General features: G+C 41.4%; 1 protein-coding gene across 4 annotated transcripts; it reads right to left on the reverse strand.

Moving 5' to 3' along the window:
• Positions 1–165: 165 nt before the first annotated feature.
• LOC145430323 (interleukin-21 receptor-like) lies at positions 166–10,480 on the reverse strand. 4 transcript variants are annotated; one of them, XM_080305220.1, is made up of 3 exons: positions 9,669–10,480; positions 7,186–7,483; positions 166–6,935 (listed from the first exon to the last, which is right to left on the reverse strand). In XM_080305220.1, exon 3 carries the CDS (start codon positions 6,909–6,911, stop codon positions 5,517–5,519), a length of 1,395 nt encoding a protein of 464 aa, XP_080161346.1. In that variant the 5' UTR covers positions 6,912–6,935; positions 7,186–7,483; positions 9,669–10,480; the 3' UTR covers positions 166–5,516. The 4 variants fall into 4 exon arrangements, with proteins under 4 accessions (XP_080161346.1, XP_080161345.1, XP_080161343.1 ...); XM_080305219.1 differs by having other exon boundaries at positions 7,186–7,496; XM_080305217.1 differs by having other exon boundaries at positions 7,186–7,496; positions 7,847–10,480.
• Between the last annotated feature and the right edge of the window lie 5,238 nt (positions 10,481–15,718).

The following is a 15,718-nucleotide window of genomic DNA, read 5'->3' on the forward strand; positions in this document are numbered from 1 at the left end:
CCACTGGGACCACTTTGGACTTTACCTTCCACATCTGCTCCTGTTCCCCTCTTACCTCCAGGAGCCACTATTGGAAAGTGTTTACCAGAACTGTGCATTATTCATCACTACCAGCTGTTACGTCTGGTTCGGTTTGGGTAAGACGGAAAAACAGCCGAGTCCGTGTAGGTGACAAACATAGTGATTTTATTGCACACTTCTAAGACAGAAGCATGGGAAGACAAGCGTACAGCCACAGATCTCCAAAGAGTGGACCGCTCCCCATCCTTATATAACCCATGATCCCATGATGACGTAACACAGTCAGACCTTACTGGAAATGATAACAGTTTTGGGCCTGTTCAGAGAGTTTACCTAATATGGACATCAACTGCTAGTTGTTAGAGAAAACAAGTGTGTATTACATTCGTGCCTTTTGTGAAAGTATATCTGTCAGAAAACTGTCCTCAGACAACCCTCCTATTCTTACTAAGGGTGTGTGTACACATTCATGTGTTGTATAAGAGCGTGCATGTACTTTCAAGGCCTGTGTACGTGCAGAACGGAACATAGAACCAAGGCAGGGTCCAGCAGGCCCCACAGGCTTCTGAGTGATTACAGAACTGTGAAACAGCTTTAAGCAAATAACATGAGTAGTACAGAACAACAATAGACTGATTAGAGTACTGATAATCTGTGTAGATTAATGTTAACCTAGATATGGTTCAAAGATTATTCTGTCAACTGGTTCAACAATGGTAAATGATTAATGATTGATACTTCTGATTATAACTGTGATCATAAGAATACAAAATAAAATATCTCCTGGTCACATTCCTCCTCTTTGGGCTGGCTTGCCAGCCCAACTCACACCAGGATTTATTACCAAACCAAACAAACACGTTATGACACTTATCAATCCCAACACCTCCGTTGTTTTCCAAATTTCCCACAACCCAGCTGTTCTTTTAGCTTCGGACTCGAGTTTCAGCCTGACACGCTTCAGGCCCCTTTACCACCTCCTCTTGGAGTGAAGAAACGCCCTCGGATTCTTCTTTCTTCGACTTCCGGGGTTAGACCACCCTTCAGTCGCTACACAAATCTGTGTGTTTGTTGTCCGTTGTGACCGCCGTGTCCCCCTTTTTGCCAAAAGCCTCTCGAACCACGTTGGTCTCTGGTGTTCCTAGGTTTCGCCAACCCCTTCCTGGTTATCGCTTGTGGTTATGGGATCCATCTTATCAAGGAGCCCCAAGGCCATGACACTTGACCCCAGTTGCTGTGAAGGGTCCCCATATCTCCGTGTCCCCGTCTGGTGTTTGTTCCCTTCTCTGCAAGAGACAGAAAGCCAACACCTCTCCTGCGCTGGCTCTCCTAACCTAATGTCGTTGACTTTGTTTATTCCAATCCTATGCCATGCTTATGTGTGTAAGCGTGCATGCATTTAACCCTCTGCACGTGAAGTCAATAGCACCAATATATCAATCCGATCCGTTGTCGGATGAAGCTTTTGACCTTCCCAGACTACGTGCCAGCTCCTTATAAGCACATTTGCAAGGTGTGTATAAAAACGAACAACAGACCTCAAACAAATTGGGCATTCTCAATTCTAACATGAGTGTAGTACTCAGTTTCTGATCATCTAATTATGCTTCTCACTCGTTCCCTAAATTGTCTAGAAACCTTTAATTTTGCCATACCTAAATTATTAAAACACAGACCAAATGATAGACCCCCTATATAGCTTTTACCTTTATGAGCACACTTCAATAATGAGCAACAACCTGCAATCTGTACCAAAAAATCTTCATGGTCCCACCTGCAATTAAAGATCAGATGCATTTTATACCTGTTTTAATTCCTCCTTATATAGAACCTCCTCAGTTTCAGGTTAGTAGCGATTAGTCTCAATCAATCGTTCTAGTTGTATTTTGCAATTCAGCTAAAAAGCAAACCTGTTAAAGTAAACAGCTTATTTACAACCACCTGCAAATCATAAGAGTAATAAACGATTCAGCACAACAGACAAGTATCATGTTCAGGATTTCTCCAATCATTAAACCACTATTATTGCCAGAATTTGCTTTATTCACCCTTTGGGCAATGTTATTCCAAGAGAGAGAGAGCCCCTAATGGCCAGTTAGTGGGCTCTAGGTTAACCTGTCCCCAAATTTGTTATTTGTTATTATTACTTGTTTTCATGTCACTTGTCTGTTTTCTACTGCACCCCTCTCACCAAAGCAAAGCAAACATCAGCAGCCATCCTCATTCCATAGGTGCTATAAAAACATTTCCTGTAAAAGAATCACAGTTTTCAAGACAGGGTGTGTCTCCCCCAACACTCTCACCAGAATACAGTGTAATAACATCCCCCACTCCTAACCCATAAACACCGTTTCTTCACACATCCGCCCAGAAATCCTGTAATAGAAAAACATTAAAACTGTAACCCTGTAGGGAAGAAAATGTAAATGGTAACGCTGCGCAGTTACCTCTGTAAGCAACACAAGACACAAAAATGGCATTTACAGGTTCACTCATCCTCGAATATTTTGTCATCCTTCTACTCCTGTAAAAGAAACACACATAAATTCATCCACCCTTTTATCCTATCTAGGTGGAGGTGGTTAACCTTGAGTCATGGTCAAGTCTTGTCATCTTTTACCAGTCAGTCCGTTTGTTTTTATTTCCAGTCTTTCATCCATTCTTTCTTTCTTTGCTGATAGTGAAACCTGTCGTCGCATTTAGTTTCCACACTCAGCAAAATGACGTCATCTCAAAAAGAAAACAAGAACTTGAATTTGGATTACCTCGCTGAATCCTTTTTTAAACAGGGACTCTCGTTTCTAATTGTCCCCACAAGTGTTTCCTCCAGAACCCATTTCAATGCGGAGAAACTCACTTACAACAATTTTCTCGCCGACGTGTAATGCTTGTAATTTCCGATGTGCAGATCTGCTTAAAGAAAAGATTCACAAACAAAAATCAGTGCACTGTTCAAAATATAAAACAAAATAAAATGAAAAATAACAAAAACAAAATGCAGACGCCCGGGTCTTAGGACTTGTCACTGAATATTCTTCCCATCAATAAAAATACCAAACCTAAACCTACACAGAGTCAAATCAACACCACTGCAACCTTTTCATATTCATAAACCTATATGTTTTGCGTTCGTGAAACAAAATTGAACCATTAAGTAATTTGAGCTCTTGAAATGTTTTAATTCTCTTAATTCTGCCAGTTTATTTCAACACTTATTCAATGACTTTTATTCAACTGCTACTTGGTCACTCGAATTTTACCTGTTCAAATTGCCTAGGGTTCAACAAAGTCTAGATCCCCGTTATCATGAAACTCGAACGGGTGTACGATGATTTCCTTACAGTAATTTAGAATCATCACTCAACCTAGCTCTACTACTGGCACTGCGTGACTTTTTTCCCACTGGAAACCCGAATTTAGTACAGAACTTTAATGCCTCAGGCAATCGTGCTCAAGGGCTGTCCCCCCTTCTCTTCTTCTTTGTCCGTGTGTTCCTCCTTTATTAAATCTCCATCACAATGACGTGGCGCTCTGAAATAAAACTCACACTGTTAATTCCTCGTTTTCACTCTGCACCACTGCTCAGAGTGTTTTCTTTTCTTTTTAGTGTACAGTAAACAATTAAGTCGAGGCCTTAAGCCCCAGATATCTCGCACGGGCATCGTCTTCATAACCAAACCGCTCCGGACTCTGCTCCCCAGACCACACAAATGCCCTCTGGGCTTATTATTATAGCAAATTCTGTATTTGACGTTGTCGTGTGCAGCATTGAGCCTTTGTCAGTAAAGCATTCTTCATTGCAGCAGCTGGAGCATTGTGTGTCACTTCTTAGTAAATTAAATCAACATTTTGATTTTAGTGCATGGGTATGTATCAGTTTTTACTCCCTTAGCGAGTGCATAAGTGTTCATGTGTGTGTTTCTCTTCATTCTAAGTCGGCGCATGCAGAAGTGTGTATTCGTGTGTTGGTGTATGTTTGTGTTCATCACCTTCCTGTTCTGTAGTTTAGGTAAACCAGCGGCCTGACGCATGGCCTAGGGTCCTCCCCTCCTCTTTGGGTCTGTTTTCATCCGTTGTTGCAGCTGCCTGCATCTTCTCCTTGTAACTTGACCCTTTTGCTTCTGTATGGTCTTTCAGGGTTTACTCCTGCTGTTGGAGCTTTGCGTCAAGTCTGACGACCTCCTGCTCCAGCAAGCTTCCGCCTGATTACAAGTCCTGTACGTGAAACTCCAAGTCTGACTGATGAGTTCAATTAGCAGCCAGCTCCTCCGGAGCCATGCTCAATTTCTGTTCTGATGCCTTGAGCTCTTACTGAGGGCAAACACCTCAGAGTCTTTTCCTTCCACGTCAGATTGGAGTTTGTTTATGTTGTCCTTACTCTGCTCCACGGCCTTCTGCAGCTCTTCCGTTCGGCTCTTCTCAGAGGTCAGCATTCTTTTGCTCACCCTCCCTTTTCCTCCGGGCTTAATGCGCGTCTCGTCACAGCTCTGTCAGCTGACGCAGCCTGGGAATTTCCCCCGTGTAGTGAAACGGGCGTTAGGTTTAGTGCTCTCCGTCTCTGCTGCATGAGATCGCTCTTTTGCAGCACTGTTGACATCCTCAAGTTGTTGTTGTGAGTCCAGCTGCTGTGGCCTTCAGGGGTCAAAGGGTCAAAGATGGTCGATGGTAGAGGGGAGGGTAGGAGTCCAGGTCAGCTTCGGCTTTCAGAAAAAACAAAAACAAAACAAAACAGGCGAACAGGAAAATGATGTTGTGTTGGCTGTGCTGTGTTAGCTGGTCCTCTCCCCCCTTTTTTTTTTTTTTTTTTTTTTTTTTTTTTGAGGTTACACTTTATTGTTCCCTTAGGAAAATTTCAAAACAATCGTTTCCACTGAATATTTGCATCACCTGCACAACAACTTGGAGATGGATAATGATCCAGGAAAGATCCAAACACATCTCTCATAAGTCAGTAAAACAAGAACAAAGTTACTGATTTAAGCATAGATATGGATCTTTATCTCTTTTATTGTTGATTTCTTAGTAAAAGCTAAATGCAAAGTATAAACATATTGCAAATAAGGTAGATTAAATTAAAAAAAAAAACGGAACAAAACACTTTCCCCATACAGCTACAGAAAATCATATCATCCAAAGCTCTAGTGGAATTCACAAACATTCACGTCTTAACATTCTGCAGTCAGAATGCGTCAAGTGTTAACATATGCAAATCAGCCAAAGCAGAAGCCTACTCTATGTGTTATATGGTGTTTTTTATGTTTTTGTCATAAAAAATGATAATCACATACATTTGAACAGATGTAAATGTTGTATGAAGTTCAAGCACAAACCCGCTGCTATCAAGAACACACAGCAACTTGCAACAAGTGAACTGGCCAGCTTCAAGCCACTTCATGGAATCTCTCCTGCCATGTGGTCTACAGCCGTGGCTGTCAGTGCCACCACTCTTATGAATTTTTCTGGCTCCAAACAAACTGACAGAACCATTTCCTGCTTTAACTCTCGCGCTCATGCTGGGAATCAGATGAAACTTTTACATTGCTCTCTTTAGACAGTAAAACAGGAACAACACCTTCAGCTGTTTTGTTAAGAATGCAGTAATCACTACAGTAACATGGTGCTAGAGTCTCAACAACAGGACTGCTTGGTAAACTGCACTCTGGGCTTTGTGTCACATCCTCAAAGCTGCAGCCAGAGTCAACACAGCTGATATCCAGGACATCTTCAGGTGGAGAGGAGGCAATCTCTGCCTCCCTGCCCCTCTCCCAGACGGAGCAGGGGAGCTGAGTATAAGAGGTGTTAGCTGGACAGACCATAGCTATAGGAGCAGGAGCCATATCCATCCCAGGCAGGCCAACGTAGGAGGTCTGGCACTGAGGGAATGCCAGCTGAATCACTGGAGGGTTTAGGAAGGTCTGGGTCTCTTCTGGGTCCTTCGTGTTGGGTTTTGGCACAACAGCCACTCTATCACTTATCATGCCCTCATCGGCTTTGTGCATTAGTACATTTTTACCTTTCGGAGAAAGCCATTCCTGGAGATCACCTTTATGTTGCTGATACAGAGGCTGAAAGAAAGGAGCCGGGGATGGCGTGTGGGACAGAGTTTTTATCTTCATCCTTGCAGCTGGACTGTAGAATACAAACAGCAGAGCTCCCAAAACCAGACACAGTGGGAACAGATATTTGGCCAATAATAATAATAAAGTTTCTGGTTCTTCTTCTGCTTTGTTTTCCCAGCATGTTGGTTGACTCCATTCACTCCAAGTTTCACTATATGTTTGAGGTCTATATCTTGCTTTAATGCAATATTCACTATTTTTCAGGTGCAATTTCCGATTAATAGATTCAAACTTCTTTTGGGGTGGAACCGTAAAAGTTTTGTTCTCACTGCTTTCAGGTGTTTGAAGTAATATTTCATACATGAGGTAACCACCAAGGTATAAATGGTTATCATATCGACTTTTAAATGTAATGTTGAGAGTCTCTGTTGTTTCTTGGACCACAAGCTCAGGCGGAGGTTTCAGCTGAATGTGATTTGCTAAATTAAATTCATTTTCTAAATTGATGCATTGAGATTCATCACAAATGTCAATTTCATAGGAATTATAATCCACCCAAAGCTTATTGTTGAGTTGACATTCACAGTAGTAACTGTGATTCATCACCACAAGTGGACAAGAAGGGTTGTGTTCGGAGTTCTCCTTGAAATATAGGCTGTAGTTCGTTTTGTTCTTTCCCAATGGAATAGCAGTGATGTTGTTGAAGACACAAGTAATGTTGTGTATATAGTCAGTCACACACATCCATGACGGTACATCAGCTTCGATCCCGCTGGTCACTGCAAGGATGCCGCAGCACCAAAGCCCAAACAGGAGCTGCCAGCACTTCATGTCTTTTTGAACACAGGTATCGTTCTGTGGATATGAATAAAACATATATGTTTAAAGCCTCTTTGAATTTTGCATTACAATGTATCTACTTCTTCAGTATTATGAAATTTGTACCATTTCATCTATATTACAATTGATTAGAATTTATCTTTTCGTAAACTACACTTGTCATAGGAAAATAACAAATAAAATGCATCAAGTTTATAACTTTTCATAATGAATAAATTCACCAGCTGACATGAGTTCAGTGATATTTTAGTAAATGTGCCATTACCTCAGCTCTGTGGTGCCACTGATGTCTCAGACGGTGAATGAGACATAGAGCTGAGGTTTAAACTTATCAATCACATCACAGGAAGTCTTTTTTTTACGTCATTGGGTTTTTTTTCCCCTCTTGCCTTCTTGGTTTGGGCACGTGCTTTTGATTTAGTTTCATTGTACTAATAAAACTGTTCAGTCTCTGAAGATTATCCGGTTCTTTAAAGTTTTTTTTTCCCGTGATACAAAACTGTTACGGGAGCTTGGCCTGTCTTCTGCTGCCGTACTCAGGTTTCCAGGTTAAGAAAAAACACCTGTATGAAGACACTAAACATACATTTAGTATTTGTATAAACATAACTGCCTAAATTATTGAACTCTTGAGGAGGGTGGATTTCAGAATCAAAATCAAAAACTTTATTGTCATTGTCATGAGACCAACGAAATTAAGAATGGTCCCCGATCATTGCATCATCCCTAGCAATATAAAAATATAAACAAAACAATAAAATTCAATAAATAAAATAGATAGAATACTTAACATACTAAGTATTCCCACAATCATGTTCCAGACCGTGCATAGATTAACACAAGAGTGGCATGGTGGACATTTTTGTAGTATTCAGATGTGTTATTGCAGTTGGATAACAGCTGTGTTTGAGTCTATTAGTCCTTACTCTGATTGCCCTGTACCGTCTGTCTTAGGGCAACAGTTCGAACAGGGAGTGGCCAGGATGTGAGGTGTCTTTTATGATGTTTTGGGCCTTTTTAAAACAGTGGGCGTTGTTTGACTCTTTACTAACTTTAAACCCCACCATAACAATTTCTCACTGACAAACTTCTATGCATCCATTTAAACATGCGAAGCCAGCACAAAATCACACACATACCCCTACAGCAAAGCTTTAACATAACCACAATGCAACTCCTCCCTTAAACGGGAGAAATCACCCTAATTCAACCAACTCTATATAAAACGTCAAACAAAGATAAACCACAAACATTTCTACACTTCTGTGTCTTCCACGCAGCACAATAGGCAGAAAAACACCGATTACTCACAGTCTACAACAAAAGAAAAACCTGCTCTTTTCACAACTCTCACAGCTAAAGTCAAAACTCTTACCCAGTGCCTCTGAAATAATAAAAAATCACCAAATACTCGGTTACTCTTTTCACTCGCGCCCTCTCACTCCCTTCTTCCTCATACAGCATACACGCTCGCTCCCGCGGACCCGCTCGGACCCGCGGGCTCACTCGGCCCCCACCTTTTTTCTCTCACAGAGACAGAGACCCTTTTCCTTTTTTTTATTTCCAGCACACATACACACACAGAATCTCAACTGAGAGAAAGAGGGAGAGAAGAGAAAAGAGTTGTAGAGAGGAAGTTTTTTAGCAGGAGTTTCAGATCTAACAGATTTATACAACTTATTTACACACACCGGTAATTTATAATCTATATACACACGGGCCCGCATAGACGTCATACCAGAAGAGGTTACTCCTATCTTTTTTGACTAATTTAAAAGCACCTATAGCCCAGGCCTCGCCTTGCTGGTCAATACACGCCTCGGGAACGCCCTCCCGATAGCGCTCAAATTCCTAAGAAAACACCATATGCCAGAACAACTTTATCTCACTTCTCTATTTCTCTGCTGGTGTTGCTAAATTTTTGACTAATTTAAAAGCATCTTTCAGCCCAGAGCCTCGCTCTTGCTGATCAATTACCCGTCTCAAGTACGCCGCCTTGAAAACGGCCTCATTACTAAGTTCTAGTACTTTAAAACTGCTTCCCCGCCCGGACACCCGGATCTCCACCAGCGGCGTGAATATCCCAGATCACGCTTTTGGCTTTACTTAAAGTTCACAAGCTCCTGACGTTTAAATAGGAGGCAGCCGGTCCGCGACTCTACCTGCCAATTAATGCAGTAGAAGGCAATCACTCATAGATTACCTGGCCATTAAGGGCGTCCCAAGTGCCCCCGGTAGACCAAACCGAGCTTAACCATAACAACGCGTCCGTTGCATGTGGCGTCTGCCAAAACGCTGAACAACTGCATTCCTAGGGGCCGCGCCCCAGTCCTAATCAAATTTACTTATTTTAAAAGCCTCACTGTGGGTACCCTGCCCTCCAGTTTAATTACCTGAGACCCAAAACCGCGTTTTTGCTACTCAATCAAAACCAAATTAACCCTACACTACCGATTGACTGGCTGGCATTCCCAGTCAACCCACATTTAACCTCTTAAACCGTATTTATTTATTTCCACACACCTTAAACCGTATTAACTTAAACACATAACTTCTTAACTCAAAATTCACCCCCAAAATGAACAACAATGAATTTAGTCAGACTACTATGCCCTATTTTACAACTAATTAGTCAAGATCACTATGGACCAACGCCAGAAGCCCAGACTGAGTGAATATTATTTAATTAAATTTAGTTTTAACTTCCAATATAGCGCCTTTGGATAAAAATCAACAGGTGGCACTCACCTTTTCTTATGACGCCTGGCGTCACTCAGACAGGCTGCTGGCCTCCGCCCCTGTTTGTCACCCACACGATAGCTGCAAGCTCCCCTCCTCTCCAACCGGAGTTTCGGCACCAAGTTGTTACGTCTGGTTCGGTTTGGGTAAGACGGAAAAACAGCCGAGTCCGTGTAGGTGACAAACATAGTGATTTTATTGCACACTTCTAAGACAGAAGCATGGGAAGACAAGCGTACAGCCACAGATCTCCAAAGAGTGGACCGCTCCCCATCCTTATATAACCCATGATCCCATGATGACGTAACACAGTCAGACCTTACTGGAAATGATAACAGTTTTGGGCCTGTTCAGAGAGTTTACCTAATATGGACATCAACTGCTAGTTGTTAGAGAAAACAAGTGTGTATTACATTCGTGCCTTTTGTGAAAGTATATCTGTCAGAAAACTGTCCTCAGACAACCCTCCTATTCTTACTAAGGGTGTGTGTACACATTCATGTGTTGTATAAGAGCGTGCATGTACTTTCAAGGCCTGTGTACGTGCAGAACGGAACATAGAACCAAGGCAGGGTCCAGCAGGCCCCACAGGCTTCTGAGTGATTACAGAACTGTGAAACAGCTTTAAGCAAATAACATGAGTAGTACAGAACAACAATAGACTGATTAGAGTACTGATAATCTGTGTAGATTAATGTTAACCTAGATATGGTTCAAAGATTATTCTGTCAACTGGTTCAACAATGGTAAATGATTAATGATTGATACTTCTGATTATAACTGTGATCATAAGAATACAAAATAAAATATCTCCTGGTCACACAGCCTCAGCTGGCCAGAGTGGTGGCCCTAGATTCATCAGTTCAAGCACTACAGTATGAATAATGCAAATTTCCATAGGCCACATCTTTATAGTGAACAACAGCACGTAGGGCCATTATCTACAAGTTTATCCTATGCACCTCACTAATAAGGTTCTCTTTAAATATATATAGACATCAAAAAGCTATATTATAGCATTTTCTGTCATAGATTTTCATCCTCTGATCTTATGTTGAGTTTTATTTAGCAGGGCTCATTCTAAATCTTTCCATACTTGGTTTGATTTTCAGGGGATTGCAGCTAGAAACTGTAGACTTTCTAACTTTTCAAAAGCTCTTAAAGACAAAACAGATGGAATTTATTATTATTACAAGTCAACAGGGACCTGTAATATTCAGTCATGATAAAATGAAAGCGCACCATCTGTCAAATTTAAGGTTTTGCACATCAGGACATCATTTAAAAAGATCGAGCACTGCCCAGATCTTAAAATGAGGCGAATACGCCCTGCGATAGACAACAGCACATGACATATTTCATTGTTGCATCAATTCATTTGGGTTTGTAGACATATTTATGCACAGTTCACTCAAGATCCTGTCACAGCATTTTAGCATTTAGGGACTAGCGTTTAGGCCAGGGGTGGGCAACTCCAGACCACAAGGGCTCGTGTCCTGCTGGTTTATATCTCCCTGGGTCAAAACACCTGAATCACATGATTAGTTCATTACCAGGCCTCTGGAGAATTTCAGGACATGTTGAGGAGGTCATTTAGCAATTTAATTCAGCTGTGTTGGTTCAAGGACACATCTAAAACCTGCAGGACAGCGGCCCTTAGGGCCTGGAGTTGCCTACCTCTGGTTTAGACTTTGCCTGGACCATTATTTTCTTTTTTAGCCATTCTGCTGCAGATTTGCTGCTGAGCATGGGATTATCGTCCAACTGCATGATCCAATTTCAGCCAAGCTTTAGCACTTGGCCTCCCATTAAACTCCGGAGTACATTGGTGTAGAGACGCGTTTGTGATCGACTCAACTTCAAGCTGCCAGGCCCAAAGACAAGCTCAAATCATCACACTAGGTAGTATACTACCTATCAGTATGAAGTGTGTCTGCTGGTGTTCGGCTGTCTCCAAATGTGGTGCTGTGCATTATGGTCAAGCGTCTCCACTTTGATCTCATCTGTTCAAAGGACTTTTTTCCAGAAGTGCAGTTTGTTCAGATGCTCCGAATGCTCCAGACCGGCTTTCATAGAGGTGCTCACAGTTGCTGATGATCAGTTAGAGAAGTGCATTTGATTAGCAGCAAGTGACTGCTACTAACTCTCTTAATGTCTATGGAAGTAGTAAGAGTTTACTGAGTTTTCACACACTGCTTCTGCATTTTCAGTTTTTGTTAAGTTAATAGTGGCACAGAGTCGTATGTGATGTTTTGTTGTTCATAGGGAGTTGTATTTACCTCACTGCGAGACATGCTAGGGCCAGATGATTTTTATTATGCCTTGATGTGGGAATCATGTTTACCTTTTCTTATGATACGACTATGCATATATTCTTGTCTTCTACAATCAAGCTACAGTCTTTCAGATTTTCACGAGTTCAGACTACTTTTTGTGTTGTTTTTTCCCCACAGTAATCAGTGATTGAATTTATTTATTTTAATTTTTGGTTGAATGGTCCACTGATCCTGCACATGATCTAAATTTCCTTCCTTGACTTAATCAGACTTACTTCAGCCTCACTCTGTGCTATTCACTCTTTTACTGTATCAGAACTGCTTTGGCTGCAATGATAATCCAGCATTTTCCTCTCCGGTTTCTTTGCATTAAAAACTGGAGGTGGTGAACATGATGTATATGTATTCGTCATAGAGATTAGTGATGATAATTACGATCAAAACAATGAAATGATAAATTGCCCGCAGATTAGCTTTAAATATTGCATGAAGTAAATCCTAACGGGATTAAGCAGCCATACTGACCTGAAGATAAGGAGCAAATGACTGCAAACTGCCAACTGTTTTGTGCTCTGCTGCATATTTGGAAAATTACACAGCATGAAAACAAATTACTGGGTAACTGAATGACGATAAACGGCACACGACTTTCTTCTGACTTTTGGGAACAGGACTGAAATTTTTGGAATATAACCTGAGTTTTAATGTTGTGCTTGGTCTAAATGTCACAAACTAAGGACCACAGATATCCCACAGATATTTAATAATTTTTACATTTGATTTTTGCCTTTTATTAATGATAACGTCACAGATAAAAGGTTCCAGTGTAGATGAAATGTGCCTTAGTCTACAAAGCCACAGTGTTCAGACAGATATTTAATCACTCTGCACGCAGAGCTGAAGCCTGAGAGCTAATGTGTCCTTTGGCCTTCAGTGGGACGTCGTTGCCAGAGAGAATAAAACCTTCAGTTTCAGTTGTAAATGTTTCCTTTATTGCCTTCAAATGAACTGTGAAAGCAAAGTATAAACAACAAAACAGGTAAGCGTGTTTAAACCACAGGCAAGTGTTGTCTTCACACCTATCCAAATACAAAAACACAAATACACATCATAACCAGACACACCCATTCACACAATGTGAGTTTACACTAATTACTCAGGCTGCCAGTGCTGTTGGCAACGAGGAAACAGTCCAGGGAATTTCACCCAAAACAAAGCAAAACCTGCTTTTCCTCCTGCTCCCCTGCCAATCCCGCTACCTTCTCGAATTCTGCTCAGCAGAGCGGAGCTGTACAATGAGAGCGCTCTGTGTGTTTAAAGCCATCTGGCACTGATCTCTGCTTCAGCCTTTAGGGGCATCGTCACTGTCGTCATCGTTGTTTTTTGGTAGTTGTTCTTGTTTGTTGTTAGCTGCTGCTACTGTGCTTAATTAAGATTGTGCTTATCAATAATGTCAGTAATAGTAGAGTAAAACTTTTCCCCGAGTGCGATCTGCTTTGAGGGCAATAGTCCAGCACACACACACACACAAACACACACATACATACATATATATATATACCACACCAGGCAAGACCCCAGGTGCAGGCTGTGTAAAGATGCCCCAGAGACAATCCAGCACATAACAGCAGGGTGCAAGATGCTAGCAGGCAAGGCATACATGGAACGCCATAACCAAGTGGCCGGCATAGTGTACAGGAACATCTGTGCCGAGTATAACCTGGAAGTCCCGAGGTCAAAATGGGAGATGCCCCCAAGGGTGGTAGAGAATGACCGAGCTAAGATCCTGTGGGACTTCCAGATACAGACGGACAAAATGGTGGTGGCTAACCAACCGGACATAGTGGTGGTAGACAAACAGAAGAAGACGGCCGTAGTGATCGATGTAGCGGTTCCGAATGACAGCAATATCAGGAAGAAGGAACACGAGAAGCTGGAGAAATACCAAGGGCTCAGAGAAGAGCTCGAGGGGATGTGGAGGGTGAAGGTAACGGTGGTCCCCGTGGTAATCGGAGCACTAGGTGCGGTGACTCCCAAGCTACGCGAGTGGCTCCAGCAGATCCCGGGAACAACATCGGAGATCTCTGTCCAGAAGAGCGCAGTCCTGGGAACAGCTAAGATACTGCGCAGGACCCTCAAGCTCCCAGGCCTCTGGTAGAGGACCCGAGCTTGAAGGATAAACCGCCCGCAGGGGCGTGCTGGGTGTTTTTTTTTTTTTATAATAATAATAATAATAATAATAATAATGGATACTTTATTGATCCCCATGGGGAAATTACTTGTTTTTCTCTGCATTTGACCCATTCACCCATTTTATATAGGCTTCCACTGAGAGGCCAGTTAAGGACAGACAAAAATGGACCCTAAGTGCATTTCAATAAATTGCTGCACCTATTTTTTATTTTCATAGCAAAATATCAAGAACTGAGTGATGAAATGGTGGGAGACCTTTGCATGGTGCTACATGACCCACTGGTAATATCAGTTTGTGTGTCATTTGCATTACAATATGGTTTTTATTCCAAACATGACAGAAATTTGTCAAAATAATGAATGTCTGCTGGCATCAGAAAAAGCACATTAAAAGATTTGGGTAATAGCAATAGTGTTCCCTTTATCAAGAAGAAATATCTATATGATTGTTGTCCTTTTGGAACTTTCCTGCTCAATCTTCCACAGCGCTGTACATCAATTATATAGTAAAAAGAGCACTCGGCTTTTTAGAAATCGTATATGTTATTCTCATGGCCCAAGGGGGCAAAAATCAGCATCTGTGAAAATGAGCCATTCCCTTCCAATGCTTCAGACCAGGAGGAGTCACACTCTAATCTGTGAAGAGAAAGCGATGTACAGCCTGGAGGGATACGTCTGACAGTGATGCTGGGACTCACTTTGTCGTCTTTTACGCTGTTTGTTTGAACTTTCAGATCCGACGGAGCTTCATTTCGTAACATGGTAATGGTGTCAGTTAGAAATTGGAAATCCTGCCTCATAGTCAAAATCATTCTTCCTTCTTTTTGGACTTTTTTTCCCCCATCAGTTACTCCTCCATTCTGCCAGTTCAGGTTTTATCTCACATTTCAAATTAAAAGCCATTAAAAACAAAATAAAGAAAATATAATAACATAAAGAAAATAACATTCTTCCGTAAATTACTGTACATATTTATACATGTAAATAAACAAAAAGTACTTTTTGTTAAACTTGTCTTGAGTAATAGTTCCCCAGGTTTTTTGAAGAAATTTCAAAGTTCTTCTTTGCTTTTTCACGCATTTTCAGTCCAGTCTTTGTACCGGACCATTTTCAGAGGAATGTTTTTGTTTGTTAAGCCACAAAACACTGACCTATAAATCATTCAAGCATAAAAAGCACCTAATTCAAAGAGTGAAACAGTGCTGTGTCTACACACAACAGCAATTGGACCTTTAGGCACTTTGTAAGAAGCAGCACGTCACAAAAACATACAGTTCATTCTCATTTTTTTTAGTTGAAACAAGAAAATATACTAAACATTGCACATTTTACAGTATAAAATATCATTTTTTGCGTTCACCAAGGAGATTATCAACAAGCTCAGAAGAAGAGTGGATGCCAAGAAGCTCTTCTTAAGGAAGGGAAAAGGTGAGAAGACACTGAGGTGTAGAAAATTACATAAGAATTGTGTAATTTAGCCCAATTCATTGGGGCTAAAGGAAAGAAGCACCATTACGCTTGATGTTAGTGAACATGGTGAGGGTAATGTGTACATCTGCGAAGGCACCATCAGTGCTAAACAGCAATTCT

This window comes from Astatotilapia calliptera, chromosome 8, assembly GCF_964374335.1.
Source record: "Astatotilapia calliptera chromosome 8, fAstCal68.1, whole genome shotgun sequence".
NCBI lineage: Eukaryota > Metazoa > Chordata > Actinopteri > Cichliformes > Cichlidae > Astatotilapia > Astatotilapia calliptera.

Bases quoted from the DNA above. Each gene is read 5' to 3' on its own strand.
- LOC145430323 (XM_080305218.1), bottom strand. From the start codon at position 6,911: ATGAAGTGCTGGCAGCTCCTGTTTGGGCTTTGGTGCTGCGGCATCCTT.